Source organism: Aythya marila, assembly GCF_965140915.1.
Source record: "Aythya marila genome assembly, chromosome: 8".
NCBI lineage: Eukaryota > Metazoa > Chordata > Aves > Anseriformes > Anatidae > Aythya > Aythya marila.
The window spans coordinates 32,708,324-32,734,677 of NC_139049.1; the positions used below are offsets into that span (position 1 = coordinate 32,708,324).

At 39.2% G+C, this 26,354-nt stretch overlaps 1 protein-coding gene across 3 annotated transcripts in view; it reads right to left on the bottom strand.

Moving 5' to 3' along the window:
• Window positions 1-4,182: 4,182 nt before the first annotated feature.
• SLC44A5 (solute carrier family 44 member 5) overlaps window positions 4,183-26,354 on the bottom strand; it is an 86,803-nt gene continuing 64,631 nt past the window's right edge. The window contains exons 12-22 of one of the 3 annotated variants that reach the window (XM_082765567.1): window positions 24,928-25,027; window positions 19,881-19,973; window positions 18,828-18,915; window positions 17,362-17,624; window positions 13,789-13,883; window positions 13,287-13,390; window positions 11,920-11,993; window positions 10,012-10,082; window positions 8,253-8,341; window positions 7,517-7,601; window positions 4,183-5,178 (exon numbers count right to left, since the gene is read on the bottom strand). In XM_082765567.1, the coding sequence (XP_082621693.1) occupies window positions 5,066-5,178; window positions 7,517-7,601; window positions 8,253-8,341; window positions 10,012-10,082; window positions 11,920-11,993; window positions 13,287-13,390; window positions 13,789-13,883; window positions 17,362-17,624; window positions 18,828-18,915; window positions 19,881-19,973; window positions 24,928-25,027 (1,175 nt within the window). In that variant the 3' untranslated portion in view covers window positions 4,183-5,065. Of the gene's footprint in view, window positions 5,179-5,682; window positions 6,181-7,516; window positions 7,602-8,252; window positions 8,342-10,011; window positions 10,083-11,919; window positions 11,994-13,286; window positions 13,391-13,788; window positions 13,884-17,361; window positions 17,625-18,827; window positions 18,916-19,880; window positions 19,974-24,927; window positions 25,028-26,354 lie in introns of those variants that run through there. The other 2 variants (XM_082765566.1, XM_082765565.1) reach the window with 2 other exon arrangements.

Genomic DNA, 26,354 nt, shown 5'->3' on the forward strand with positions numbered 1-26,354 from the left:
CCCGCGACGCGCTCGCAGCGCAGCCCGGGGCGTTCCCCCCCGCTCCGCTCCGCGCCGCGCCGCGCCGGGCCGGGCCGGGCCGGGCTCTCCCGCCGCTGCTCTGCGGGCTGGTGATACCCTGCTGGCGGCTGAAGCGGGACCAGCGCCCTGCCTTGCACAGCGCTTCTCATAAAACAGGCGTACTCTGCTTTGTATCTAAATCTTTATTAGAACAATCCCCAAGAGCTGTAAAACAGTGAGTAACAACAAAATTAAATATTAAACGCTTTAGTTACCAAAGGTATTTAAACAATAGGTTCCTATTTCTGCATAGCAGAAGCAAACAGGTTTTAGAGCTCAAACTGTCATGTGCTCATGTTAATTTGGTTTTGGCAAGATAATAATATAACCTTAACAATCACATTAATTAGTGAAACACACAGTAACCTCCCTTCCATTTCTTAAACCTTAAATAGACTTTTGGTGATTTTACAACTCTATATGTGGGACAAATGCTTGTGGACTTTCTGTAACAAACAATTTTAATAGTAGTAGTAATAGTAATCATATACACGAAGAAACATTTATATTTCTTATTTGATTACAGCACAGTACAAATTACTTATTACCTCAAAAATCGCCTGTATAAAAAGTTAAAAAATTTGGAATAATTTATAAAACGCTTCCAGAACAACAAATTATCATTCTTAAAATGGAGAATGAATTTTATGCTTGGGAACATACAAATAGATGTATTACAGTAGGATAGTATTTGCTAGCTTTTTTATTCATCTAAGTAGCAATAGCCCAGTTCTCCCTGCAGTTACACAAGGACAATGAGTAAGATCATTGTAACTGAAAGCAGAATGGGCCATACCCAGAAGTTCATTATACCATAAATTAAAGGTATAAAAAATCTACTACTAAAACTGGAACAGTCTTACATTGTTTCTAATTAATTATTTGCAACACCACAATTGTCATATACTTTCTCCTGGACCACACAGTATACTTCCATGATCTGATGACAGCAACAGGAAAATTGCGTATGCTGCATTATGCAGGCTAAATATGCCTCATATTTTTTTCTGCAATTAATTTTTTTTGTCAGTTAAATTCAAATAAAGAGAGCATGTGTTTTCTAGCTAGCCTTTTCTGTTGTGTAGTTTATGTGATGTGAATAGACCTAAAAATATAAGCCAGGTAAAATAATAGCCAGTTAAGGCACTTTGTCAAAGAGGATACAGTTGTCCAGGCTGAGAGACCTGCAATTGGTCAAAGGGAGACATTCTACATTACAGAAGACAGTCTGTTCCTCATAGTCACTTCTGTGATAACCAATCTTTAGACTACTTATTGACTGTTCCAAAATAAGCTTGAAATTGTGTCTGCCAATTCAGTTTACTGTTCTACTACAGAACAGGCAATAACAAAATATTTCATACTTTTAAATAGTAATGTTTGAAAGACTATTCAGCATCCTTATAACACCCAATTCACAATAATCAACTGCTGAATAATACTTGGAAAAAAAACCTCAGTATGAAAAATAATTCCATTTTACTTTTTTCTTTACTTTTTTTTTTGAGTTGCATTTTTGTTGTTTTTGTTTTTGTTTGTTTTTGTTTGTTTGTTTTTTACAAAATTTGAAGGCTTGACATTAAAACTTTGGTATAATACATGCAAATAAAAGCCGTCCATTAATGTGTCACAAGGAGACACAGTGAATCAAACCATAACTAAAGCAAACATGATTGCGTGGATATGACAGTGGGTATTTTCTCCTGTCTCTTGGTTTCTACATTCTGCTTGTTCAAGAGCCACAAAAAAAAAAAAAATATTAATGTAAAAGGGTCTTTCTGAAGAGCCATCCTGTCTTTGTAACTCTTTCCCTAGGAGGAGAATCACCTAGTCAATAGCTGGGCAGGACCACAGAAGACCCACCACCACCTGCTGAGGCCCTTGCAAACCACAGGACCACAAGATCCAGGCTGTCAGTTCCTTAAATTTTGCCACTTACTGGACTGTGCACACAGAATAATAACCAGCCTCACTATACAAGGCTGGCCCATGCCTTGTAGAAATTTTATCACTGACTTCCATGGGCTGAGGATCAAAGACTATATAACATACTTTACTGTGTTGTATGTAGCCACGTGTTCCACTTTAAAGTGAAGAATGGAATTCTAAATTTTATACTAAAAAGGTAAATGTCCAAATCCAAAAACATGGCCACCAGTCTACTAGTACCCATGGTGGAAGTCTTCAGACACTGTCCCACAGGATTCGTTAGGAACCATTATTATAACCTCGTCTTAAAACTTTTTTTTTTTCCAAGTAAATACTTGCATTATTTTCTACTTAATTCATTAATAGCATTTTATTTTAAGAAGCCAATTTTACTATTGAATTATTATGATTTATTTACTCAGTTTATTGATTACAAAATTTGCATGGTATTGCTTTGTATTTTCACAGTTCTCTTAACTATATCGTTAAGAAAATGGCTTTTAAATTTTATTCTCATAAATGATGATCATTTACATTCTAAATAATTAATTTTCACAAAATAGTGAGTGGAACAATTTATACACACACATATATTTACTGTATATAAATAATAATGCAATTTAAAACTTTCACTTTTAGAAATTCCTTTAGTAAATGCATAGGTTTGTTACAAAAGTCTTCTAATTAAATAACTGTACACTATTTCTTTTATGTTTTATTCCTAATAAACTCTATGGTTACATTCATATGATAAAAAAGCATACTGTATTCAGAAATACACTTTTTCAGCTGAGATCCCAGTAAGACATTGGAGTCCAGTAGAGAAATATAGATCACTTAATGCAGCCGCTTCAGCTGCAAACTAATTACATGGTAGGTCAAAAATGATAATAATTAGTGCATGGACCATAATCACAGACCAGCAGCTTATCTAATCATGGACTGGTGACACATGCCTCATAAAGTTATTGATGTAATTCTCAGACAAGATTAGAACAATGGGGGGTTGTATATTCATTGCCACACATGTGATGAGAAAGGAATGATAACGTCAGTGAAAACCACTAGTCTATTTTCTGAAGCTATGTTTCTCAGCCGTTTCTGTAAATTTATGGTATCTCAAGTGGGGTTCTCAAAAACTGAAGGTTCCCACAGTCATTAGCTGTGTTTGAAACTATGTCTTTAGTTTACATTATTTAAGTTCAAAAATGAAACACTCATTTCTGCTTCAGGGGAAAGAGATACAGTGGAAGCTGGATAAGAGAATGCATAGAAGCATCCTGTCACTTTTACCTCCATTCACAGGATTTCAAGATCCTATCATGTCCATGACTTCAAGAAGATGGGTGGTAATCATTTGTACATTAATTTAACCTCAAACCTGTTGCATGAAGGACAGTCAGAGCCATAAGTCAGGGAGCAAAATCATTTTGGAATGTGTATTGTTGATAAATTTCCCCAGAAATTTGAATTCAAATAATCTGGAAAAGAATTTGCCTTTCTCTTTATGACACCAAAGGACTCCTTGGGCTGGAAAACTATTTCCAGCAGCTGAATTCCTGTCATAGATTTAGGAGAAGTATGCCACATGACAGTCCTGGTAATTGGACTGTTATGGAATACCTTATTCAGTACTGGGGAAACCATGAAAACTAGGAGCACACCTGAATATAGTCGTTTCCTTGGGTAGTTATGAGATTAAGTTAGAACATTTCCAGCTCAGCTCATGGCAGTAACAAAGTTGAAAAGTATTCAGAGAGAGCGTAAGACTAATTCTATGAACAAAGATGTTACTAACCTCAGTGATAGTTCTACTAAAGGGAGGTTCATAGACCTGAACAGAATGTTAATGTGATTTTTTTGAAAAGATTTTGTTCTAATAACCAATAATCTTCTGGAGCACTGAATCTTTTGGAGCATCTTTTGGTAGCTAATTAATCCTGTATCATGTAAGACTCAAGTTCAATGTCTTATCTTCACATCTTACTGAGTGAGCCACCGAAAGCTTAGAGAAAAGTGTGCAGAAAGAGCACACTTGGCTCTTAGAATCCACATGGTCATTGCAATGCCTACTAAGAAGCCTTTGTCAGCTGGGCAAATGCAATGAAGTTCCTTGTGTACATAACAGAGCTAAGACTTTCCTTCAAGTAAAAAAAAAAAAAAAAAAAAAAAAAAAAAAGTCTGAATTTGGTTTTCCTTTCAGTGCAGCTCAATGTCTTCATAATGTAGAACATAATCAGAGTTCGATTAAAGATAGGGGATAGTACAAGCACCTCCCTCTTACACAACAGCTAGAAATGATACATTCACTACCTGGGACCAGATGAAATCCCTTTTCTGTGAACCACAATTCACTTTTTTTTAAGCACTAAAAGACTATTTCTCAATTATATCATCTTTTAAGTACTACTCATAGAAAACTTCACTTAAATCAGTACCAACTGTAGTCTTCTCCAATTTCCTTCAGTGGGACTACATGATACTATCATTTCTTAAAATAGTCATGGATATGACTAAAATATTACTACATATTTCAGTGTAGGGCATCATTAATGCATGTATAATCACAGTTTAAATAGCTGAAAACCAGCATGTACAAAAAAATACAATCATAGCACCATATTTACAAATTTAGTAGCATCTCCTGGTTAACCAGAGAGTCTCAAACTATCTTTTTATGGCTAATTAGGTTACATTGTAGTGCTTTCAAAAAATTGCCTGAATATCTTTTACAAATATACACTTATAAAAAGAAATCTTATCAAAACTGCTGTCATCTAAGGCAGCAACTTGTGTTACAAAAGTTATTAAAACATTATTATAGACTTAGAAAAGCTTCAAATTTACATTTTCCTTTTCATAGGCACTCTATAAACTAAAACGTGGCCTTGTTTCACAAGCTTAAGTGTTTAAATTAGTTAAATATTACCAATGTTGCTGATTTTTTTTTAGATGTAAGCAAAAGGAAAAAAGAATCACCCATTAACCAGAAGCATCATGTACTGTTTTTACTTGTGCCTTTTATACATATTTTGATTAAAATTGATACTGTTTTGATGTTGAGGTTTACTGTATGTTATCCTACTGCCTTCTTAGGGCTCAGTTCCTTCTTCCCTAGAATTCGGTGAAGGCTAGCTGACATGAAGTAGGGTTTTGCTGTAGATCCATCATTTCTTTCCAGGTCTTCACCTGAATTTACACAGCAAAAGCAGCCAAAGCAGCAAACAGCAGTGCAAACAAATGCAAACACACACACAAGAGAGAGAGAGAGAGTTGAAGGGAGACAGCAAAAGAACCAACATTTAAAAAAAATCTCAAGGCAATTTAGTTGTAGCGTTAAATTGCTGAAGGACACCAAAAAATTCTGTTTTCTCAAGCCAGAATTTATTTTACACAAAGCAAAGACACACACATTTAACCATTTTAAAATTACAGCAATATATCCTTTTTATTCTCCATTTCTTTGTTTTGGCATTATAAGTGGAAATTTTCAGGAACACTCATATTTACACACTGGTGGCCAGTTTTCCTAAAGCAGCCTGACATTTTGTCCTAAAGGGAAACTTGGATTTAAGCACTTTTTAAAATTGGACCCTTCTTCATTAAGATGAAATTCGTTTGAAAACCTGATGCCGTGAGTGCACAATATCATATAGGATTTCCTACTGTCCAGTACAAAACGGAAGCATGGGAAGTAAAACAGAATATGAAATTAAAATAATGAGATGGGCACATAACTACTTTTAAGGGACCTTTTTATTTTTTAAAGGACCTTAAAGATCATCTAGTTTCAACCCCTCCCTGCCATGGGCAGGGATGCCACCCACTGGATCAGGTTGCCCAGAGACCCATTCAACCTGACCTTGAACAACTTCAGGGACTAGGCATCCACAGATTCTGTGGGCAACCTGTTTCAGTGCATGGCGGAGCAGATCTCCACACTGCAGCCCATGGAGGAGCTCACGATGGAGCAAATGGATCTGGTCTGAAGGAGGCTGTGGCCCAGCGAGAGCCAACATAGGAGCAGATGATCTCATGGGAGCTGTGTTGGAGCAGTTTGCTCCTGAATGATGGACCCTGTAGTATAGATCCATATTGGAGCAGTTCTTGAAGAGCTGCTGTTTGTAGGAAGCCCATGCAGGATCAGTTTGGGAAGGCTGGCATCCCATGGGAGGGACTCCACATTGGAGCCTGGGAAGAGAGTCACCTTGACAGTTCAGTATATGACAAAGTATTATTTCAGCCTGACCACAATCCCCATTCCCCATTCTCCTGCACCACCTGGGGGGAAGAGGTAGAAGAATGAATAGTGAAGCTGAGCCAGGGAAGAAGGAGAGGGGTGGAGGAAGATGCTTTTATTTCACTTTTAATTCTTACTGCTCTGCTCTGTTATTAAGTGATGATATACTCCATCTTTCACAAGTCAAGTCTGTTTTTGCCTGTGACGGTACTTGGTGAGTGATCTCCCTGTCCTTACCTCAACCCATTAGCTTTTTTCATCATATTTTATTAGTTTCTTTTCATCATATTTTTTCATCATATTTTCCACCCCTGTCTCTGTCCTCCATTGGAGTGGTGCTTAGCTACCTATTGATGTGAAATCAACAATGTGACTGAATTATTTGGCTCTGATTCCTTCAGAAAATGCAGCCATTACTACAACTCTACAGAAGTCAAGACTGAGACTCAGGTGCCATTGTAGCACTCAAACATAATCCATTTGTATCTTTATTCTTAACACCCAAGTATAATTGTCAGTATCCTGCACAGATGGCAATACATGAACACACGTGTCCAGATTTCTCACTTGCCTTGCAATTGATGTAACCACCTTATAGACTAGAAAAAATCATCATGATTCCTTGCTTTGTTTGGTGGGAACACTTCTAAATTTTCAGAGAGGTAAGAAGTGAAATACAGATACTCTACAGTAGGCTATTCTTTCTATTTATAGCGGTAAAGCTGCATATTAGGATGCCAAAAAAATGTTTCTGACTGATCTTGTTCCTGTGATTGACACCCCGGTATCTCCAGAATTTATCCTAACTTTAGTTCCTAGAGAAGCAGAGTTAAGAAGGTGAGTGTTTAAATATGGTTATGATTCAGAGGAATATATGCTACTGTAAGAGGAGAATCAGTGTTATCATGTTTATTTTACCTCAGTGATCGCTGTGGATATGATAAGACTGTTACTATTTCAGTATTCCCTTAGTACGTAATAATTTGTCAGTTGTGAGAACAATCACTGTCACGTAACTTTCACTTGGACCTACCAGAATGACTTTCATCACATAAATTAGTATGTTTATTTCTTTAATCCTCTAAGTCTAGAAAATGGAACGTGTTCTGTAAGAAGTATATCCTCTTCTTATAATTACATCCTAATTTGAGATCAACTGATTTCTTTTAAGATGATTCTGTGATTCTGTGATTTTAGTATTCTCTGACTGGAAAAATTGAACAGTAGTCCCTTTGAGAGTGCCACAGAATGCTTTCAGATATTAGTGAAACAAAACTCAGTACTTACAAAAGCAGAGGAAAAGCGTATCGACACACATTGCATAGACGCTGAAGAACCCGTGTGCAACAAGGTAGGAGCCAATAATGACAGTCTACAAAAAAAAAACAAAGCACAATAAAACCCCAAATGTTAGTTTGTCATCAATATGGCAGTATTAACACAAATTAGAAGCCTAGTCTGCTAAGCAAATTTTGGTAGAATTAATTGCAGCTCCATAATTCTATCAGATGTTACTACTGATGTGAAAAGGTATTACATGTTCAAGACGCTGTATCCTAACATGCAGTAGCCACCAGTTTTTCAGCTGCCAAATTGGAGCCATTTCAACTCCAACAGAAATTATATGCCAAGAACATTCTGAACTCCTTCAAGATATTATTCTAAAGAATGACTCATCCTGGAGTTGTTCCAGAGTCTGTGAGGGCTACAAGGAGAAAGACACACATCACAGACCTTTTTCATTATAATCCCCCCCTGTCATTGGTGCCTCACCACCAGCCTTTGCTATCTGGAAAGTCTGAGCAAAGCAGATGTGAAAACTAATTTCTCTGAAGGTGCAGAGTCATTGCAGTGATACTTCTGCCTGAAGGACCCAGAGGAGTAGAGTATAGCAGTTCACTCCTCACTTCAGTGGGTAGTATGTCACTGAGAGCATGACAGGAGCTGTTACCAGAACATGCCCTGTCTCGTCTGAGCACCTCAGGTTGCCTGCAGTGTTCAGAGGATTAGACAGTTGTCTTACCAACAATGGTACCCAGTAGTAATTTAATGCTGGTGCTTCCTGTGCAAAGATTGGTATTCTCTGTGTGAAGAAAAAGAATGCAAGAACACCTGCAAGAAGCACAAAAGGTTAGTGATTCCTAGGGCTACTCTGATTTTCTAACAACTAAAGAATGGATGAGAAAAAAACAACAGACAGTAGATCCAAGGCTGGTTTTTACAAGAGCTTGTAAACAATTTATTCCTCCATACTATCTCCTGGATCTGTATTCTGAACAGGAGAGAGATAGATGTAAATGAATCAATTACTGTAAAGATATCCATGGGCCCAAAATGACTTTAATCAATTGGTTTATTTCATCGTTCTACTGGATTTAATAAATAATGATGAAAAAGACGATAGAATGGAATAATAACTAAGACCACCAGGTGGATTTTTCTAAAATAAGGAAGAAAGAGAGCAAATTCCCGCTGCTTTAGATTTCATTGCTTGAAGAAATACTTAACTATTTCAGATTAAAAAGAGAAATGACAATGCTATTGATAAACAGAATAATAAATTTAGAAGAGAACAATGCATTTAAAACAGAAACAGACAAAAAGATTTAAATCCACTACATCTTAAAGAGAAAGAAGACATGAATGAATTTCAGTATTTTATGGCTAGCATTTCAGAAAATATGTTTCGAATCAAATTTGCTGCCCCATCTTGAAAGTCACACAACAGTAATGACAAAAAAAAAAAAAAAAAAGATGTGGTCCTGGCATTAATTTTCCATTTCTAGTAAAAATATCATTCATTAGTAATTTTTTAAAGTATACAGAATACAAAATATGTATATTAGTGTAACAATATTTTGAAACTGCTGTCACACTTTAGAAAAGCTGTAATTAAATACTGCCAACTTGAATTTCTGGAAGTGCTTAAATTTTTTAAAAATCTATTTTTTATCATAGCAATTTTCAAAATTTTCAAAACATGTTTTTTGATATTTTGTGGTAACAAAGAAAACTCTATGAAGATGTTAGAAATATTCTATTTCATTCCTATAGCTTGGACATTCTTTTGAATGGACTTTTATACAGCAGAGCTTCAGGCCCATCTCTTGCAGATCTGTACCATCTCCTCTTGTATGTGTGCTGTCTGGTACCAGCTGAATGTCATGTGCAAGTTTGCTCAGTTCTCACGGAGGGAGAACAGATTATGACTGACTTACTGGATGTGAATTTGATTTGATCCAGCTATGATGCTTTGTCTGCAGAAGTCCTTGTGCTACTAACCCATGCAAACACAGTAAAAGCAATTACAGAAATCACAGAATCATAGAATGGTTTGGGTTGGAAGGGACCTTAAAGATCTTCTAGTTCCAACATCCCTGCCATGGGCAGGGACACTAAAACCCTCCCACTAAACAAGATTGCTCAAAGCCCCATTCAGCCTGGCCTTGAACACTTCCACAGAAGGGGTATCCACAACTTCTCTGGGCTACTTGTCCCAGTGCCTCACCACCCTCATAGTAAAGAATTTCCTCCGTATATGTAATCTAATCCTACCCTCTTCATCTAATTGATATTATTATGACCATACAGAGAAAAAAATGGGAAAAAATATATTTGTTTCAGTTCAATCTTGCAAATCTTTGGATATGGGAACAGCTTCCCAAATAGTCAGACCAAGGAGAACCTCCAACTGTTAACTAAGCATATATGAATATGGGAGGCATACTTGTAGGTAGCAGAAAATAAGAACATACAATTTGGAAAAAAAATTATTAGCTTACCTACACCACCAGCAACGAGAATTTTCCCCAGGAATAAAAGAAAGTCTGTGACTTTGTCCAGAACTGCGACTCTGTTTAGCAAAAGACAAATGATATATAACCATCACAAACCGGACATTTGTATTCTTTTTCCTTACAACTATGGGTAATTGACAAAATGTGGCCAAGAAGCTGTTTACTGCTGATTTAACAGACTGATAGGATAACAATGCAGAAGAGCAACACTGATATGGACTTTGTTATAACCTAATGCTGTGAGGCAAAAAAAAACACTGAGCCTTTTGTTGAATTAGGCCTTAATGCAGCAACACTGCCACAGTACTTGGAAACTGTTCATTGCTCTTGATGATATAAAAAATAAAAATAAAAATAAAAATAAAAATAAAAATAAAAATGTATCTTTATTTCAATCTTTCTTTTGGGTCACAGATAAACCAGCCCAGAAGAGGCAAAGTACACACCATAACAAAAAGCAATTTTTGTGTAGATTGCTGGTATGTCCTCTTTTCACTTGGTCCCATCTGGCCACATTTCATCACTCCAGATCATGCCAAATCTACAGAACTATCTTAAGATATTGTACAACACTGAAGGTAGGAGGCTGCAAAGCAGAGGGACAGTCACAGATGAATGAATGGAGGTAGACAGAAAAATTGACAGTAAATCTGCAGCCTTCACTGAAAGCAACAGCAGGGAGTTTCTGCCTGAAATCCTGCCAGCCTGTCTTACCAGAAACTTTAGGTAAATAATGGAATGGAAAATGAGCTTTGCATACTCAGTCTCATGACTACACTGAATGCTATGCAGATTGCAGTATACAGTACTGACTACCGTGAAAAATAAACATTGTAACTATTAAAAAGAACAAATCATAATTAGCCTGTCAGAGTTCAACAATAGAAGCAAAATACACAAGATAAAAAAATTTCTATTCAAAACCGTAAAATTATATCCCTATATTTTAGTTGTTGCTTTTACTGATTAGAGCAGAAGCACAAGGGACAGTGAAGCAGTGGTTCTGAGAGGAAACAAATGCAGCTTCTCTTTCCTATTGCACAAGCACTACACAATGTGGCCAGCACTGTTCTGATATGTACTCAATTCTCACATCTCCAATCTTTTCCTCCTTTTTCTTAAGCATTGTTTCCATTTTGCTGTCTTTCAGCATCCCCTTCCATTCCTCTCCTCCTCCCAGTTCTTCACTAAATAAACTACCTAACCTGTTTTACTGTGACTCTTGCTTAGATTGTCTGCTATGACATCAATACGGCCTGCTCCCAAGTTCTTCTCCCATTCTTTTTTGATCCCACTGTATTACAGGAACAGCCAAGAACAATGAAGAAAAGTACTGGTGAGAACAGGGAGTCTGGCAGCAGTCTTGGTAGTGGGGAAACAGACCTGGGGAGTTCCCAGCATCAGGGAAGATCTGGTTATGTTAAATACACTGTTTTTGAGTCCCTCTTCTTTCTTGCCACATTTTAACACCCCAGGCTTTCTGGAGCAATCTATAGACTTTGATCTTTCAGTTTTCCTTTTTGAGAGAAAGCAAGTGGACAAACACTCAAGAAACACAAACAACACATTATGAGTATTGCATTGCTGTATACCCATAGATCTCCTCTCAGCGACTCCATTAGTTCCTTGGAGACACTATTACAATCTATTGGGTGCTTAGGATTTTAAACAAGCAATCAAAACAAAACTGCTGTATTAGATCAACTTTGTAAAGGTTACTGTGCCAGAGAGCTTGCTCTTACACACTGGCTTTTAGAAGTGATGGTCGTGTCATGGGACAGAACCAGCTTACATTAATAATTGGAGTAGGGTTGGGAGAGGAAGTAGGCTGTGTCTTCAGCATGCAATACAGAGAATCCTGACATTTCCAAGGACTGAGAGATGGCCCCTTACCTCACCACATTTCGCATGAGCAGAAAGAATGCCTCCTTTGCTGAGGTGCAGAAGTTTTTACCATATATGGCAATCTGCAAAACAATAGTAGTTGTTAAGTGTTTTAAATAATCAGAATACCTCTTTGTATTTAAGAATCATGTTACATGTAATGCATACTTCTTTTTAATCTGTGGCCATGGAACACTCAGATGAACATAAAGGAACAATCCCCCAATGACCTGCTATCTATCGATGCTTCCCATCAAGCTGCAACAGAATATCATCCATCTTTTCCCTCCAAATCACCTGTTTGTGAGCATGCTACCCCTTGTGATCTTGCAGGCAGCAGATTCAGTACTTAGTTTTCCAAGCAGAGTAAAAATGCTACTTGCTGAGTGATTCTTTTCACTTAGCTAGTTACCCATGTAAGATTTATAGCCAGCGGAAAGGAACAGGTGCTTGTAGAGCAAAAGTGAGTTGACCCATTTAGATATTGACTTAAACCTGACTCTGTTCTTGAGAATAAATCAGCAACACCAGTATCAAAGTCAGTAGATTTACATCAGCATAAAGCACAGCAGCTAAAGCTATACAGGAACAAAAACATTTTTTCTTTCTGGAATAGTGTCCACAAGGGTAAGATATTCTAGAAAACTTCTTCTGGTTCTAGTACAGTCAGTTTGCCAACTGTAAAAAAGATACTCAAAAAGAATACTTCTTCTTCAAGACAGCATTAATTTGAAATATCTTTTATTAGAACAGTGGTTTATAATAGATTCATTACAGCCACTTCCTTTGAGATAACATCTGTGACTGTCATTTTCAATCACTTAAATTGTTTCAGGTCAGAACATCCTAGGGTTAAATCTGTGTATGTCTATTTAGGTGAAAATCTGGAATTTGTCTTCAGGAAGCTGAAATAACAAGGGTTATTTCAGAGTAACATCACTGCTGCTGCTAGTAGAATTTGTGCTTTTGACTTCCAGGAGCAAATACAGATACCACGTGCCTTCTGACTTCCTTATTCAAATCCTGCCACCACAAAGAAGTGTCCAACATGCAATAAAAAACAAGATAACATTCTTGTTGAAATCAGGATTTCACCCACTGATTCAGAGAGGATGTTAACCAGTTATGCCATCCTTTTCCACTTACTTTGTGAGGTATGGAGTATGGAAAAAGACAGTCAAGAAAAGGCTGAGCTTAGAAGAAGGAAAAAAAATCTTACTTTTTCATGGTAGTACCACATGCATTTCCTGAAAACGCCTATAAATGCCATTATTTATTCAGCATATTCTAGTACTGCTGGCTGTTGAACAACTAGAAGTAACTAGGTTATTCTGCCATCCCAGACAGGGGAGACCACATGCAAAGACAACACATACCATGATGTAGGCATTTCTGTTTATAAATTTTAAGAATTTTTCCAAACACCAGAAACAGCATTTGAGGCAGCAGAGTAGGAATCTAGTGAAGGAGTTCTGTGTACCTGAAAAAAGGAGAGAGTACATCATAGAATTCACAAACAGCCTTCAGAACAAAGAAATCTATTCAGAAGAAATTCTTACATTATGGCAAAACCAGAAATATTTCTTTTCTTCTATGTTCTAATATTTTCTTTCTTCTACGGACTCTCTTTCCTAACCTGTTTAGCTCACTAGCTTTCAGTTAGGTCATATTCATGTCCTGAATGAATTCTGCATTAAACTCCCAATTTACTCAATTTGAGTAAATCAGCATACATTCATTGATTTTGAATTGAACTAAAATGGCTAGTGCTAATGTGGAATTTATCTCTTTTAATTGCTCAGATAACATCTTGGTAAAGTCATGAAATCATTTACAAAAGGAGTTCTTAATAAGCTAGAGCAGATTCGTAAATCTCACCTTTCAGTTTGTGATCCAAGTATTCCAGTATTACTCTAATAAGCTGGACAATTGCAAGAATTAAGGCTCCAAATGCCAGTGAACCTGTATGGTATCTGAAACAAATTAAATGCTATTTAATGGCTTGTATTCACGTGTCGTGGCTTAACCCGGCTGGCAGCTAAACACCACGCAGCCGTTCGCTCACCCTCCCCCCTCCCTCTCTGGGACGGGGGAGAGAAATGGAAAGTGAAGCCCGTGAGTTAAGATAAAGACAGTTTAATAAGACAGGAAAATAATAATAACAATAATAATAATATTAATACAATGATGATAATAGTACTACTAATAATAATATGTACAAACAAGTGATGCACAATGCAATTGCTCACCACCCGCTGACCGATGCCCAGCCTAACCCTGAGCAGTCCAGCCCCCTCCCCCGGCTAGCCACCCCTATATATTGTTTAGCATGACGACAGATGGTATGGAATACCCCTTTGGCTAGTTCGGGTCACCTGTCCTGGGTCTGTCCCCTCCCAGCTCTTACTGCACCCCCAGCCTGCCTGTTGGCAGGACAGAGCAAGAAGCTGAGATGTCCTTGGTTTAGTATAAGCACTGCTCTGCAACAATTAAAACATCGGGGTGTTATCAGCACTCTTCTCATCCTAAGCCAAAACACAGCATTCCACCAGCTACTAGGAAGAAAATTAATTCTGTTCTAACTGAAACCAGGACATCACGGCAGTTGCCTCTAGTTATACTTTATGTCTTAATCACAATGACATTGCTAAACGTTCCCTACCATCACAAGCTATCAGCTAAAAAGGTAAGTACAAAGCCTGTGCTAAGCTGTAATCACAAAATCACGGAATTGTAGGGATTGGAAGGGACCTCCAGAGATCATCGGGTCCAACTCCTCTGCCAAAGTAGTAATGGCTCCTTTATCTCAGGTTGCTTAGAGCGTGTGGTGCAACTTAGATCACTACAATTTGTTCACTTTTACTCAATCCCTTTGAGCAGTTTTGGAAAATAAATTATTCTAGAATAAAGTCAATCCTAGACTGGACAGAGTATCCATGGCAGATAACTATAGGAGCCTAATTATAAGGTAGATTGTGAATCAATTATCTCATAATGTCAAGATAGGCTTTACGTATCAAAAGATTATTATGACTATGTAAATCTTATACCTATGTTTTAAAAGTGTTTATTCCTTAATTGCTATTAGTAAACTAGGCACTTCATGAATCAGGCCATCCTTCTTTAGGTTGACAGGAAGCACCAAATGTTTCATAATCATAGAATCATTAAGGTTGGAAAAGACCTTCAAGATCGTCTGGTCCAACCATCACCCTACTACCAATGTCACCCACTAAACCATTTCCCTAAGCACCATGTCCGACCTTCAAGATCATCTGGTCCAACCATCACCCTACTACCAATGTCACCCACTAAACCATTTCCCTAAGCACCATGTCCAACCTTTCCTTGAACACCCCCCCAGGGACAGTGACTCCACCACCTCCCTGGGCAATGCATTCCAACTACTCTTGCCCGACTACTCTTTCTGAGGAGAAATGTCTCCTAATTTCCAACCTAAACCTCCCTTAGTGCACCTTGAGGCCATTCCCTCCAGTCCTATCACTAGTTACCTGCGAGAAGAGGCTGATCCCCAGCTCCCCACAACTTTTTTTCAGGGAATTGTAGAAAGCAATAATGTCACCCCTGAGCCTCTTCTTCTCCAAACTAAACAACTCCAGTTCCCTCAGCTACTCCTCATAAGACTTGTGTCCCAGGCCCTTCACCAGCTTCATAGCCCTTATCTGGACACATTCCAGGGTCTTGATGTCCTTCTTGTAGTGAGGGGCCCAAAACTGAACACAGTACTTGAGATGTGGTCTCACCAGGGCAGAGTACAGGGGGATGATCCTCCCTGGTCCTGCTGGCCTCTAATGACCATTAGGTTAGGGCATGGAGAGGGGGGAGCACAGCAAAAATAGTGGAGTGTGCAGCCTGAATAATGCACTGCCTTGCTCCTCCCATGCCAATCACAGGAGATGGACTGTCCCATGAAAGGCTCATCTCCACAAGCACAGGGGCACAATGTCAGGTGGGGGAACCCAAACGATGCACTCAAAAGACGGCCTGTCCCAGAAGAGACATCAGCCCCATGGCCGAGATGTGAAAACCATCAAGATGAATCAATGGAATTGAATTCTTTGAGCACTTTTTGGACTGGGCAGTGTTAATGACTAGGGATATTGGACAAATTATGGGATACAGGGGAAGAGAATTAGAAGATTTTGGGATAGCACAAGACTTACTATGGGATATTTTGGGGAGGAATCAAAGGCAGGTTAAGAGGGGAATCATTGTAGTTTGAGGAGGAATAAATGTGGGAAAAAATGAGGAATAAGGGGATAAAATGTTGCATGTAAACAGCTACACATTAGTACACCTTCTGTGGCCATGCACTGCACCTGATCAGCACAGTCTGACCCACCTTATTAAATCGCATTTCTGTTTTCATGGGTGAGGGACTCTTTTCTGTGTGGATGTGTGTGGGGATGGATTTTTAAGTGCAAGCAGCTTGACACAGACCACACATCAGAGGGCCAGTGGAGCTGTGATGCCAGCACCTGAAGCAAGTAATAGTATGTGAGTGTGATTGCTAGTGGATATTAAGGTTGATTAGCAAGTGAGTAGCTTAAGTAGCTTGGGAGCTAAGTATGTTTGTGTCTCTCTAAAGGTGAGACCACAGGAGGAGTTGGCTGCCAGAGGTACCTGAGGGTCCTGGTCAACTGCTGGAGAGACCATTGGGTCTGCATGTTAACTGAGACCTGTTTGTGTGTCTGTCTCTAAGAGAAAGTCACCTGGAGAGGCTGACTACAGGAGGAACCAGGAGTCCCAGACAACTTCCAGAGAGACCATAATGTCTGGGGGTTACAGAGAGGGGTGTGTGTGTTTCTGTGTCTGTGTATCTTTGTGTCTGTCCATGAAGGATGGAGTCTGTAACAGCAACTGGAGTGGGGCCATGGGCCTCAGGGTCACATAGACAGCTGCCAGCAACTTGGGAATTAGGGGATCCAGGAGCCAGCTACTGGATAGCTCAAGTGTCTGAGCCAGGCTACTGGTGGTATATGCACCTTATATTATATATATATATATACAATTGGATAGAAGTCCATTAGTGGGAATTACATATACTAACAGACCATCATCCTCAACAGTCAGGAGTCCTGATCAGAAGGGAACAGGATGAAGTTACTGGGGCTAGTGCTGCTTGTGCAAGTGCTCTGTGTGCAAGTCTGCTGATTTGCATGGTCAGCTGTGTATATATTTGTTGTATACATGTGTCTGGGTGTCTGCACCTACTGGGAATACCTGCTCTGTCTTGTAACTGGTTGAACTGAGGGACATCAAGCTGCAGCTGCCTTGCCTCTACTGGGCTAATGGATTTGGTATTCCCCTAGAAATTACATTTTCCTGACTAAACATTTTCATTTGATATTCTCCATTTGGCTTACCAAATTGTAAAAACAGCACTTGTTGAACACATAACAAGGATTACATCCAGCTTCATGGTCTTACCTTATTGCCCGTCCAAAGGAAGAGAAGAGTGGCCACAGTGGAATATCAGCTGGTTTTCGAGAGGCCCAGTAATAAGAGGCAAAGGCACCAGCAAGGGTACACTGACCCAGTGCAATTGCAAAGTTTACCAGCCAGAGAAAAACAAAGGCATTAGCTAACTGAAAGATGAAGATGTACTTATGGTACAGACTTTCTCCTCCATAAAATGCAAAAGTACACTGAGCACCTGGACATAATTTGGTAACGTTGGTTGTGTTAAAAGTCTGTATGGAAAGAAAAACAGAAACCAGAATGATAAGCAACAAATTCCATGTAGAAAGTCTCTGAAATTTAGTGACTTAATAAAAATCACATAATTCTGTTTGATGTTTCATTAGCTTATTCAACACTGCACTCCAACAGTATGCAACCTGTTTACATATTTAGGGGGTTATATTAATGTCTTATTCAGGTGCTTAACTTTAAACTAAGGAGTTAGCAAACAGACCTGTTCACCACGTCTGAAACCAACAAAAATGGAACATGAATTTCAGAAATCTACTTTTAAGACAAATATAGAATCATAGAATATAGCAGCATAGAATCACAGAATGGCTTGGGTTGGAAAGGATCTTAAAGATCATCTAACGCCAGCCTCCCCTGCCATAGGCAGGTATGCCACCCACTATATCGGGTTGGCCAAGGTCTCATCCAACCTGGCATTGAACACCTCCAAGGATGGGGCATCCACAACTTCTCTTGGCAACCTGTGCCAGTGCCTCACTACCCTTACAGTGAAGAATTTCCTCCAAATGTCTAATCTGTATCTATTCTCTTTTAGTTTAAGACCATTCCCCCTTGTCCTATCATTATCTACCCAAGTAAAGAGTTCTTCTCCACCCTCTTCCTAAGACCCCTTTAAGTACTGAATGGTCACAAAAAGGTGTGCCTGGACTTTTCACTTCTCCATGCTGAACACACCCAGCTCTCTCAGTCTTTCTACATAGAAGAGGTGTTCCAGCCCTAGGATCATCTTTGTGGCCCTAATATGCTTCAGTTTCATTAAGGAAAACCTGTTCAGCTTAAAAAATATATATACTATTCATTTGAAAATCTGCATCTTGGTAAATTACCACATTTGAATTAAAATGAACAAAGGACAATGAAATAGAAGCCTCGCAAATTTGAGAACACCTATCAAAAAAATCTGTTTTTCTGTGTCTCCCTCCCTCACCCTGTAAACTATTAATACCTACCTGTCTCACGAGACAGTTTAGAAGAAAAAATAGTTTATATCTGTAAATTGCTTTGAACAAAGAAGTGTTAACCTGAAGAACTATTTGCAGATTTAACATGAGGAAACATTATTTAAAATAAGCATGTTTTCTACTAGCATTGCATCTAATAGGAATTAAGAAATGCAATTAGTATAACATTTATTATAAATAATAAATAAATAAATAAAAGTAAATATTAGTTACACTTACCTCTGGGTCACAAGTCAGGTTTGCATACTTGCACAGTGTTTGATTAGCCATTACTTTATACACAGGTTCTCCTGATGTAGCTAAAAAACTTAATTAAATGTTTTAAGGAGGAATCACACAACTGTAGGCTTTGAGCAACTTAAGACTCTGAAGTGGGGAACCACTAGCTCTAAAGAATATGTGCAGATAACAGAAAAATTGCTTTTGCTGTGCAGATATGTACATGAAGGGCTGACAGGTATGATGTAATATTCTCATTACTCAGAGAACTAAGGCAAACTCCAATCCTGAACTATGATAATTCCTGGCCAGAATGGGCAAGGAGAATAACCTTGAAGGTTGTGTTAATCTCTCTTGCACACCTACTTATGGTAAGGCAGATTATACAGTGTGTCTTTGATGGTTCATACTTTTGTGGAAGTAGACACAGAGCAGAAGAATAAATTAACATTGTCCTGAACAGCAAAATCTGGCATTCTTAGCACGTGAAAGAAGAAAAAAAATGTTATAAAAAAGCAATTTTCTCCCTCTCTGATTTCTTGCTAAACCCTTGCTGTTCCAGGAGCAAACAGTTATTGCTGTTCTGCAGTTTAGAGAGGACTAAATGCATTATATATTCTCATTCCTTTCCTATACTTTTCTGAACAAAAAACACCAGCAGCCTCCCCAGCTAAGAGACCATTAACATTGGGCCTATAGAGCACGCAGCACATTAATGGCCATATTTCCTCTTTGCTGAGGGCTTTTTTTCACCTTTTTTTCACCTGTAGTACACTACATACACCTTATGTAGTGTACTAAGGCCTTGCATGATCCTCTATGCCTTGGCAAGAATTTTAGTCCAGTTCTTTTTAATGAAATTAAGTCTACTGTCTGATTTGTACATCAGTCCCAAATGTGCAGTGAGGAACAATCCTGCATCAGTGGAGCAAGTGCTAAGTGACCAAATAGCCCTATTGACATGGGTTTGGTTAAGGTGATATCACAGAGAATGATTTTTTTCTTGCAGAGCAGAAGACTGTTCTCCAGAGATGTATACAGACAGAAGGATACACAGCTGTCACAGCCCAGTAGGAAATGCAAATTGCAATGAGTATGAAGGTGACAATTGGGTAGAACAATGTAGACATTATATAGCCAATAGCCCTATGAAAGAAAGAAAACGTCACGTAAGCTATAACAAGATAAGCAAAAAAAAGCTTTTTATCAGCTTCTAACATCATCCTTTTTACTTTGAACTACTTGTTGATAATGGTAGCATAATCTAGTGCTGGGATCTCAAAACACTGCAGGTACTGCCTTCATATATCTTCGCTTCAATATTTCTACCACTCTATTGGCAGCAGTACAGATGACTTCACTTATTTGCCATGTTTGAGCCTGTCTTCTACTTTCTCCTTCTCCATTACTGCTTCACAGATCCTGCTCTTTCCTGGTCATAAACCCATTTCAATCACATCTGCTTGCTGACTGCTGCAGACATTATCCTTTATTTCCATGTCCCACTCTGATCAGATCCTATGCTCTCCCTTCAGCCCCTACATAGCCTGAAATTACCCCTTACTGTTTTGTATTTTGGGATATTGTTCCCATTGTTCCTTTCCTGTCTTAAGTATTATTTAGTTTGGGTAAAAGCACTGAACTTCTCTTCAGAATTCCAGGACATTCCGACACCTTCCCATGACTGTGACTTTCCTCATGCTGAGTTTACATGGTAAGGGCTTGGTAGCAGGAGGGCTGCAGGCATGGCCTCTGTGAGAAGAGTCCAGAAGCTGCCCGATGTTATGCACCAAAAGGGACCTGCCGCTGACCAGAGTTGAGCCAATAAGCAACGTTGATTGCAACTCTGTGAGAGCATATTTAAGAAAGGAAAAAACTGCTGAGCAATTGCAGCTGGGAAAGGACTGCAGGACTGAGCAACAGCCCTGCAGACACCAAGGTCAGTGAAGAAGGAGAGGAAGGAAGTGCTCAGGCACCTGAGCAGAAGTTCCCCTGTGGCCTGTGGAGAGGTCCTTGGTGGAGCAAGCTGTTCACCTGCAGCCCATGGGTCCCACATGGAGCAGATCTCCACGCAGCAGTCCATGGAGGAGCCCATGGCGGAGCAGGTGGATGTGGCCTCAAGAAGGCTGCAGCCCATGGAGAGCCCCTGCAGGAGCAGGCTCTGGGCTGGAGCTGCAGCCTGTGCAGAGGAGCCCATGCATGAGCCCATACTCTGACAGGAGCTGCCACCCATGTTGAAACAGTTAGTTCTTGATGGATGAACCCTGTGGTACAGACCCATATTGGCGCAGTTCTTGAAGAGCTGCTATCTGTGAAAAGCCACACAGGATCAGTTTGGGAAGGATGGCATCCCATGGGAGGGACCCTATGCTGGAGCTGGGGCAGAGAGTGACTGTGAAGGAGTGGCAGAGATGAAACATTAGGGATTGACTGTAGTCCCTGTTCCCCTGTGTTGTTCAGGGGAAAGAGGTAGAAGAGGGTGGATGGAGGGGAAGGTGTTTTTAGTTTGCTTTTAGTTTCTTACTGTTCTAGTCCAGTAGTGATAGGCAAAAAATTATATTAATCTCCCTATGCTGAATCTTTTTCCTGTGAAAATAATTGGTGAGTGATCTCCCTGTCCTTATCTCAACCCTTGAGCCCTTCCCATCACATTTTCTCCCCTTTTTTCTCTGAGGAGAGGGAGTGAGGAAGTGGATGTGGTGGAGTTCAGCTGCTCAGCAGGGTAAAAACACCATTCTTGTATGTGCCATAAATGAGTGGTGCTGGTATTTGGCTGTTGGAAATCAGAAAGAATAATAAGCCTTGCAGTGTTTACAGCTTAAGGAACCCCTTTGTACATCGTCTGATGTTTTAGAGGGCAACAGTCTACTAGTACTTTTTGTGGCTAGAATGTAAATAGTGAGCAGGAACTTAAGCATACTAATTGCTACTCCACCAGGGACTGTTCCTCTGGGTACCATGGTGTCTCACAGGCTAATACCTTTAGCTTGTTATCTCACTGGATGTGATGGTGGAGTGCATGTTTTTTGTTCACTGAAGCTTACAGGTTGGTTACCTTTACACTCACGTACCTCTTCCCACTTGTCTAAGTTTTCTTTCCAGTGACCCCATAAGCTTATCACAAGCTTTTTCATCTCTTACTATTGCTCACGGTTTTTCCTCTTATAACTTGTGGTACTTCTGATGTCATTTGCTTTATAAGAAGCAGTTTCCAAAATACAAAAGGAGACAAACTTATTCAGCTTCTGCTGCTAAACTAGTAAGTAAATGTAGGGGGTGAGTGAATGTGGGGAATACAAGGGAACATGCAATCAAGATGTTAAGATCCTGAACGTGTCAAATTCCATCCTAGTCTATGCATGTAAAAGTACATTAAGAGTCACAAAGGAGGACATAGCTTTTATGCTTTCTGAGAAATAATCACAACATATTAGCAGTGTTCAGCTTTTAATAGGCCTGTTTGTTGCTACTAAAACCACAGGCTGTTACTCCAGCAAACTGACTGTTAATTGTTTCTAACTTTGGATTTCAAGTCAATTATTTGTATTATAATTGCAACATTTTTAAAAGAATAGTTAAACAGTATTGAGAAACATAACTTGATTTCCAGTCATTAGCAACTTATTTTTCATCTTCCTGAATACAGAGCATGGTCTCTTAGGCTTACAGTAATTAAATAGTGTTTCTTAGAATCACAGAATATCCTGAGTTGAAGAGACCCACAAAGATCATTGAGTCCAACTCCTGGCTCCATACAGGAACACCCAAATATCAGACCCTGTGTCTGAGAGCATTGTCCAAACACTTCTTGAACTTCACCAGGCTCGCTGCCATGACCAAGGGGTCCCTGGGGAGCCTGTTCCAGTGCCTAACTGCCCTCTCAGTGAAGAATCTTTTCCTAACACCTACCCTGACCCTCCCCTGTCCAAGCTCCACGCTGTTCCCTCAGGTCCTGTCGCCGTCCCCAGAGAGCAGAGCTCGGTGCCCGTTTTTCCACTCCCCTCATGAGGGAACAGCAGGTCACAACGAGGCCTCTGCTCAGCCTGCTCTGCTCTGGGATGAACACACCAGGGGCCTCAGCTGCTCCTCACACCTTGCCCACTAGACCCTTCACCATCTTTGTAGCCCTCCTTGGGATGTTCTCTCATAACATCTTATGTCCTTCTTAAATTGTGGTGCACAAAACTGTATACAGTATTCAAGGTGAGGGCTGCACCAATGCTGAGTAGAGCAGGACAAGCACTCCCCTTAACCAGCTAGCTCAACTGTGCATAATGCAGCCCAGGATACACTCGACTCTTTTGGCTGCCAGTGTGCACTGCTGACTCATATTCAACTTGACATCAACCAGAACCCCCACATCCCTTTCCCTGGGGCTGTTATCCAACCTCTTGTCCCCCAGTCTGTACATACAGCCAGGGTTGCCCCCTCTCAGGTGCAGAATCCCGCACTTGCTCTTGTTAAACTTCATACTGATGGTGATTGTTCAGCCCTCTAATTAGTCAAGATCCCTCTGTAAGGCCTGTTTCACCTCATCTGTATTCACGAGTATAAAAATATCATCTTCAAGTGACCATTCTATGCTGCTGAAAAACTATAGAATGTTACTACTTCTCAGCAGGAAGTTTATAAAATTTCTGAAATCCTCCTACCTGTCAAGACTACAAACCAAAAATGTTGCAGGGTATTGAAAGTGTTCCCAGGTTTTAATGAACAAGAATTAAAGTACATAGTTTAGTGCTGTCCAGTTTAACTGCTATGCCCTAATTGCATAGTAGCATAAGAAATCAATATCTGACTGCATACAGAAATTCCGTATTTGTTAATCCTGTCATAAAAATCCCAGATCCTGATTCCTGAAGACCACAGTGCCAAGGGAGGTGGCAGAAAATTGTAAGCAAGTGCACATAGGTAAACTCAGAGTTAAGTCAATGTACTCTAACAACAGAGCTCTACTGCTAAGGAAGATGCTTTCAGTAGTTGCCAATCAGACCTTTGCCTATTTGAAATGAAATTCAAGGGCCTGATCTTTCAAGTCCTTTTTCCCTTTGTTACAAACCTAGTTTTAAAAATAACTAAGCATATCCCCAGGGAAGTGGTCACAGTGCCAAGCCTGATGGAGTTCAAAAAGAGTTTGGACAATGCTCTCAGACACACGATCTGAACTGATTTATTTATTTATGTGTGTATTTATTTATTTAGGGAGGTCCTCTGGGGACCCAGGAATTGGACTTGATGATCCTTGAGGGTCCCTCCTCAATTCTATGATTGGCACTGTATAACATAGGAACTACTGCAAAGTCTGTAATGATTTCAGGAAAAATAAAATGAAGAGGTCTCCTAAGCCTTCAGGTTAAAAAAAACAAAAAAACAAAAAACAACAACAACAAAAAAAAAAAAAAAACAACAACAACAACAACAAAAAACATGCTCTGATTTCCTATTTGCTCAGAGCTGAAAAGAAGTATCTTGGACTGAGCTGTTTTGCAATGTCTGGTAATGGAAGCCTCCTTTTCTCTCTGCAGATTTATGCATGTCTGCACTGTGTGAAGCCAGGAGCTGGACTCAGTGATCCTTGTGGGTCCCTTCTAACTCAGGATATTCTGTGGTTCTCTGGTTCTATGGATTGGAGACAGAAGAAGACAGTCTTTTCTAAATAAAAATCACTGAAAAAAAAAAAAAAAAAAAAGCACCAAAACTCCACCACCTGTATGTCATTTTGGAGACAGTCCAGTTACAGAGCGAAGTTGGCAGCAATAGGTCCCCAGGCTCCTCCTATTATAATGTACTGCATTTAACATTTCAGCTGATACACCTGTTTGCACTCAGGATACATGGTACCACTAGCTGTATATGTGCTCTTAAGGCATGAAACTGAGAGCTAAGAAATGTCTTATTGCAAAACAGAAAACTCTTACAAATACAACCTCTTTAAGAGAGAACCAGCATTCCACATACTGCCTAATGTTCTCAACATACCCAGTGTTGTGCTTTTACTCTCAGCTTTCTGCTCTTTGTAGTGCAAGATGAAACTCAGGAAGAATATACCCTAGAGATCGTTTAATAAAGTTAAAAGTATTTTAAGATCAGACAAACATACCTACTACCTTCCTTCAACAGTGCAATAGCAATCCGAATCCTATTCCTTAGGAAGATCAGCATCAGTATTATTATGACCTCAACAACACAAAGTATTATCACTGTAAATAAAAAAAAAATAATAATTTATCAAGAATTGTAAATTGCTTTTTTTCCTGCCTTGCATTTTACACTATTGCTCATGAACTCCACTAGATGCTCTGCTACAGCAGTTCTCCCTCTCATTCACTGCAGCTGCAAATCTTCAATTCTATTTCACAATTTTGTAAGTGCCAGTGTAGGGCAATTCTACATGCAGGGAATTAGAATGTATAAGACCCTGACATCAGCATTTGTAATTTTAGATGAAAAATGGAAGATAGCATTCTCAGGCAAAGATAATCATGCACTGAAATATGACCGTACCATTTGCCCTTAAATACAGCTTACCCATAACAAACCATATTTTTCATAAACAAGCATTTTCCATGTTAATACTTAACTGCAGCTAATTTGTAGTGTCTAAATACAGTAAATAAAATAAAAAGGAGATGATGAGTTAACTCTCATGAAGAGTGTGTTTCTCTCATGCATTTTTTTTTTTTTATCTCCCTGAAAAATTTTATATCTCCCAGACAGAGATATACACAGATACTCTTAAAACATGATTACAAATATTATCAGCATTCCTGGCCATCAGAACTGTAGGTGGCAAGTAACCACTGTGATGCTCAGAGCCACAGATTTTGTTCTGAACAAAGTTTTTGTAACATGCACTTTAGCACCTATTTTGATGAAGTTCCTCATGAAGGAAAACATAATGAGTTTTCTTTAAAGTTGGTCTCATTTCATTTCAGTTAAGTTAGTGTGATTTCTTCCCTTGTGAAAAAATGAAACATGATGAGTTCTAGACTAGGACTGAGAGGACTTATATTTTCATCAAGGATATTTAACTGGTTTGCTGGGTGATTTTGGACAAATCATTTGGACAGTTCCTGAGTACCTCAGTTTATATGTCTGAAAGTGACACTGACCTCTAGATAAACTACACATTGGCTGCTAAGAATCAGGAAGCAGAAGAGACTGGAGACTTACAAGGAAAAACATAATACAGTCAAAAGGCCCTCTAGAGATAGAATACTAAAAAGATTTGCCTCAACAGTACATAGGAAAATGTCTCGCAAGCTCAATGATCCAACAAAAACACAAAGCAAAGAAAGGAGATTTAAGCAATATACTGTTCTATTAATTCAGATAACAGTTTTTGTCTAGGCTATGTCCCATTCACCATCCCAGTTATACTGTTCATGTGCCTTCTAATAGAGTAGTAACTGCAGTGCAATTAATATTTGCCACATATTTGTTCTCTCTTCTGCCCCTCCTTTCCTGGGGAGGAATGTGCACGCTTTCTTCTTCCAGTAGAATTTTATTTTAAAAACAGATGTGTAT